At 38.4% G+C, this 6,000-nt stretch overlaps 1 protein-coding gene across 3 annotated transcripts in view; it reads right to left on the reverse strand.

The window, feature by feature from the left end:
- Window positions 1-4,017, reverse strand: part of slc16a12b (solute carrier family 16 member 12b) — a 28,694-nt gene extending 24,677 nt beyond the window's left edge. Inside the window, exons 1-3 of one of the 3 annotated variants that reach the window (XM_077201210.1) lie at window positions 3,685-4,017; window positions 2,077-2,324; window positions 360-463 (exon numbers count right to left, since the gene is read on the reverse strand). In XM_077201210.1, the coding sequence (XP_077057325.1) occupies window positions 360-463; window positions 2,077-2,186 (214 nt within the window). In that variant the 5' untranslated portion in view covers window positions 2,187-2,324; window positions 3,685-4,017. Of the gene's footprint in view, window positions 1-359; window positions 464-2,076; window positions 3,177-3,684 lie in introns of all 3 variants that reach the window. The other 2 variants (XM_077201212.1, XM_077201211.1) reach the window with 2 other exon arrangements.
- Window positions 4,018-6,000: the final 1,983 nt, after the last annotated feature.

A 6,000-nucleotide genomic window follows, 5' to 3' on the forward strand; every position in this document is an offset into this window, starting at 1 on the left:
CAGCAGCCTTAAGAAGGCCTTTCCTTTGCAATGTAACTCTTAAGATTGCTGCACTGTCAACAGCAGACAGTGCCGGCAGTATAGGAAAGCAAACAGGCTTGTTTTTTTGGGTCAAGCTTGCGACACTGGCGTGTCCTCTCAAGATGTTCGCTGTGTGTTGCTGACTTCAAGAGAACGTTTTGAGCCTCCCACAGGCTGCAGGTCTTGCTTAGTTTCTTATGCAACAGTATTGTCTCAGATGTGCAAAAACTTTCTCACTGAGTTATGCAAATCGAAGCCCTATTTTAGACCGGCCAATGATGATGATTGTGATGCGCTAATGTGTGACGGTTTTAGTGTCAACTATGACGTTTCCTTACCACACAGCATGGTTGTGCAGTCCACTAATGAATGAATCCATGCCGTCCCAGAGTAATCTCTTCCAAAGTGCATCTGAAACTCAACAAAGAATATAGAGATGCATCTGGAAAAGAGAAAATGACAAAACAACTCTGATTAGACAGAACACAAACACGTTTGTGGTCTTTAAAGGACCATATTGTGACTAACAACTTCAGACTAACAACACACTATAAAGTCCAGTGCCATTCACAGCCAGTTATTATGAACAGCTGTGGAGATTGTGGGTGTCTGGATATGAAAGGCTGAGACAGGGTAATGAGGCACAAGCCTCTGCAGTGCCTGTTCAGCACCTGAACAAACAAAACTAGATCACCAGGCAGGTCACTCGGGTCAGAGCATTCAGTGTGGTTATGACAGCCAGCAACTCTCACGTCTTCCACCACTGAGACAGACGTGTCTGGCCATCGGCCATTAAAGAAGGAGATGTCCTTCAGGCAACCATTCCACTATTAGTGTTAAAACACCATTGGCTTAGACAAGGTGCAGACTCAAAAGGTAAAATCTTACTTTAACACTTGAATAACACACACATACTTGAATGATAAGAGCTTTTTAAGGGGTTGAGGGCAGAGAACAGAATATCCATAAGATAAAAAGAGGTTAAAAAGGCACGTTTTCCATCTGAAAACCACTGGCTGCACTTTAAACTCAAAAAGAGTTTCATCATCTGGTAATCCTCGGGTTGATTATTACCACTTATCTCAGCAGGACTTAAGAAATTGTCAAAAGAATGTTTGTTTCAGAGGTGAGGTCGAATGAACTGTTTCGTTCTTGCCAGCCTGCTAGCAATTTCATCCTAGTAAATTTCATTAGCAGCTTTGCAGACCTGTTCTTCAGGTTCTTGTGTTTCACACCTTTACCTGTCAGATGATGTACCTGCACATTTAAATTTAATGATGAAATAATTACAGGGTTTAAAAAGCATAGTCGGTAGAATGCATTCACCACCCCAGGGGTAATTTTAAAATACTGCTAAATGGAACAGCTTGTCTAAAGCAGTATAAAAGGAAAACTTTACCTCTCACCACATAGTACTGTATATAGAAAAACAGCACATTACAAAAAACTTACTACAGCACATTACAAAATAAACACACAAGTGTGTTAACATAACCAGTCAAAGCAGTAAAAACCACTGTGTTATCTATATCCAAGTGTGAATGCCTGAAAGTTGTTTACAAGTCAGTCAAATGTAACCTGGCCTCGAAGGCTGCAGCAGAAACACCAGATAGCGCTTGTCACTTTGTGAACCAATGACTCATTCTAGGTAATTCTCAGTGTGAACTAAATATAGCGTTCTGTTGTGCCACATGTAACATACTATACAAGAGTATGTACTATGTGACAGGTTAAACCCATTTGAGGAACAAATCCAGACATTTTTAAGGACAGAAGGTTTACGAGACTGTTTGTTTTTATTGTATGTTTACTTTATATTTGCATTATTAGTTGTTGTTTTTTTAAAGATTTAAATTCAATAGAATTTTTTTGTCACTAAAAAAAAAAAGTTTAAGAGCGAAAGTTTATATTCTTCAGCTATTCATTTTTATTAAGAAACTGGGCAGGTTAAAACCTGCGGTTTAATTATAGCTGAAAACAAAACACCTATCCCTATTTCAACATGTTCTAGTTCTATTTAGTAACAGCATATACTCTCCAAAAAAAAAAGCTTACCTCGTAACAGCTCTTGTGCAAACAGTTACCACAAAGCAGCCAGCCACGATCATCCATCCCCACCCTCCATCCGGCGGAAGGACCCCACCTTTCTTCCTTTCCTGAGCCATGGAGTCTGTCCTTCCCACCGCTTTTATTTCCTTCAACTCCAAAACTCCCAGTCCCAAACACACGCTGCACCTCTCTGCCGCCACACTCACTGGTCATGGAATTCCTTCTGCAGATGTGAGGCCCGGTCAGTGAGTCCACTGAGCGCAAGATGACACACAGCAAAACAGGCAAGAATATGTAACAAGCTCAGCTAAAATGATTAACAGGGTGATGCACATCTTCTGTAAATAAGCAGAAAATGTGATATCCTCCAGGTTTTGGGCTGCTTTTTGGTCTTACAAATGATTCACAGAGAAAAGTGAAATGTTGCATGACTGCATTCATGGGAAGTGTTTCTGAGCCCATTCTAACTGATGGGTTGCCATATTAACTTGAGACCTTGCAGTTTGTCTTCCTGACTCTTCTGACTGTTTAGGCGAAATTGAAAAGCTGAACTATTTTTTTAAATGACTTTTAAATAATTTTGACATAGGCCTAGCTCTTTCCCAGACAGCAACATAGTTTCGTCCCACATCTTGGTACTTGTAGAATCTAAATGTTTTTGGTGTCTGAAAAAAAATAGATGTTGACACTTACTTTCAATCTATTAAAATCAGTGACACCGGTGTGGAACATTTGATGCAAACTAGAGCCATTAAGAGCTCAAAATAATCAATTGTTTCATGTGCAATGTGCCTTGTCATACACAATGTACTGTCATGATAAGATGATTCCAGTTGTTTTCCCTTATTATGCAACTGAACTTGTAGTTTATGAGTCTTCTAGTCTTGATATCAGCTGACTGTGGGAACAGTCCCAATTCAACATTGTTTCACTGCAGCATGAAAAACACATACGTCAGTTCAATAGATTATTATCAAATTAGACAAATTATATGTGTCTGAAAAACTGTGTCTCAAATCTGATCTTTAACATGCAAATCCAGTCACATGCTAGGACTTGCAAAGAACCGCATTGGTGGATTTAAAGTGGTTCACTTCAGAAGTTGTCTACAAGAGAGGTGGAGAAAAACAGCCAACATGGGAGTCACTGGAGAGCATTTTATTTTTTGTTTTGTTTTTTAAATTTGTTTGTTTTTAAATTCATTTTATTATTATATATAATTTCATTTCATTTTGCATTTGAACATTTGTTGTACATTTGCCTAATTATCAAATATGTTAAACCTTTTTTTTAAAACCTTAAGCTTTTTTTTACATCTGTCACTCAACATATTATTACTATTTTTGAGGTTTATTCTTGACGTGTTAACATTTAGCTAAATAATTGTTTGTCTTTAAAAGAATACAATTGTTAAAGAAATTAATAATATAATAATAATAATAATAATAATAATAATAATAATAATAATAATAATAATGAAAGAAAACTGAGAAAAAGCTTCATATTTTGTTTTTCTTTGAACAGCTGAATATAAGTACACAACTGCGACATTATTCGCGTGTTGAAACCAGATGTTTGGAAAAACTTCTTAAATGGGGAAATTGAGGCACTTACCATTTTTATAAAACAACCGCAGACACGATCCAAACGGTCCCCATTTAACTCTTCTGCAATCACATGAACTGGTCCTGACGTCTGAAACTCGTCTGTACATTAATTTAATTGAGTTGGTGCAGCATGTCCATCATCATCCAGCGGTTTTCCACAATTGAACAAGTTTGCAGCTGTGGGAACGTCACGGCCACGGACCACGGTACTTGAACGTGTTTAAGTGTGCGAGCTGTGAACTATAGCTACTTACCTCAGTTTCCACTCCCCCTCACACGTGAAAAGACAATTATGCAAGTATGCATGGCAGGGTCTCGTGAGGATTTCCTACTCTCACTTGAAATATGGGCTGTTTGGGAGTTGCCCTTACCTACTGGTTGTGGGGGAACAACGCCACTGTTTAAAAACATGCTCACATATAGGCTACCATTTAATAGGCCTACAGTCTATTTTTATGTTGTTAGTGTGAATCAAATTGTTTTGATTACCATTACATAAATTATTCGATAGACACATAAATAAGTGCATTCATCACCGCAGATGATAAATAAATTAAAGTAGCCTAACCATAAAATTAAAATGGGCAATTCTTATATTTATATGGTTCCCCTTTTCATTACAAATGATTTATCCTTGCATGTTATTATTTTTTCTTTAATTAAGCTGCGGCTGAATGTAACCGATCGGCGAAAAGTTGCCGGTTGCAGGAGGGGAGGAGCTGAAAACAAAGACGTGAAGTCGGACACTTTCTGGTTCCTGTAGTGTCGCGCTGTTTTATCACATCTGAAGTGAATAAATGCACATTTTCATTCTATACTTCAAACTGTCTGTTTGTACATGAATAAAGTTCATAATTTAAATACCAATGAAGTGGGGTCCTTTTTTATCAGTTTTATTTTGATAAACATGACACAATATCGTGACAACTGAAAAGAGCTTTTACTGTTATAAAAATGCGCAGATTTGTGAGCATTAGGGGAACTGAAGTTGTCTTGTCAGAATAAACAGGAAACACACTTGATCATTGTCATGCGGTGAATCTGGCCAATCATGGAACAGCTGTGTCATGATCAGAGCTCGTGCAGCTGCTCTTGAGAAACTGCGCTGGCTGAGTCAGCCATCTGCTCTCGAATCGCTCTCACAGTACTTTGATGCCATATGTCACAGTGATGTAGCGCTACTCCCTCAAGTTGGACAAAATTTCGAAACTGCATGCACTGCTTCAAGTCAGCCGCCAATTGGTCTGTGGAGCGCTGCATGAAGCCTGTTTACTGGCACATGAGATTGCAGCAATAGCACCATCCAATGATCTAATCAATTCCCTATGGACAAAATGAAGTCCCCGCCTACATTTTTCTTGTTCAAGTCTAGAAGCCAGTTCATGGTCATATAGGCCCTGTCCCAAATGGCACACTTCATATGCACTTTTGGTTTTGTGGACTTACAATGGCTACCACGTGCACATGTCCGTTAAGTCCATGAGACCGTAGGGTGTCCCATTTGTCATTTTAGGTTTCAGAAGGGTGCTCGCGAGCGCACCCTTTGCGGTCAGTATGTGCACTTTTGCCAAGCACACACTGATGCAAGCTTCAAACAATCAAAGTGGTGTTACGTCACAAAAGTGCAGACTCAGAGGAAGTGGTGCAGATATGACGTCACTTTGTAGGCCATTCAGCAATTAGCATCACATTGGTTCCCTCAACAAAAACCCAACAGGATTTCCCCATAGGCTTTTGGATTATCGCTAAAAACAAGCTCTGTGATAAAAAAAAGTTTATGATACTAGTCCATTTTGTCCATCAAGGTAATTATCACGAGATGAACACAACGTTTATGCATTTTGAAGCCTAAATACAGTTGCCAGAAGTAAAAAGTTAAAGGTAGGCTATAAAACAAACCATGAATTTAACATGCTCCATCACTAAGCTTCGGACAGCTTTTTCAGAATTTCCCAGAATGTTTGAGTTAGAATAGTTTATAAGAGCACAATTATAAGCATAACGATGCTGTAAAAGTGAACTGAGTTAACCTGTTCGGTGTGATGACGTTTAGTCTCCTCGACAGCCTCTTAGTCCTATTAGTCCTCTTAGTAATATTAGACAATATCAGACAGCTGGATTCCCTGGCTAACCATTCAAAAATAAAGGGTTAATCCACCCAAAAAATGAAAAATTATGTTAGCATTTACTTTTCAAACTCATTAGAATTTTGTTATTATTTTTAATTTAGGCTTTTATTCACACATAAACACTGATCAATGGATATAAAATAGAGCACATTAAATATGGTCAGTGTAAGCTCAAACACAAGTGAGGTTTGTTC

The sequence above is a fragment of the Siphateles boraxobius genome, unplaced genomic scaffold (genome assembly GCF_051911475.1).
Source record: "Siphateles boraxobius isolate OS27281-9 unplaced genomic scaffold, OSU_SipBor_1 46, whole genome shotgun sequence".
Classification (NCBI taxonomy): Eukaryota; Metazoa; Chordata; class Actinopteri; order Cypriniformes; family Leuciscidae; genus Siphateles; species Siphateles boraxobius.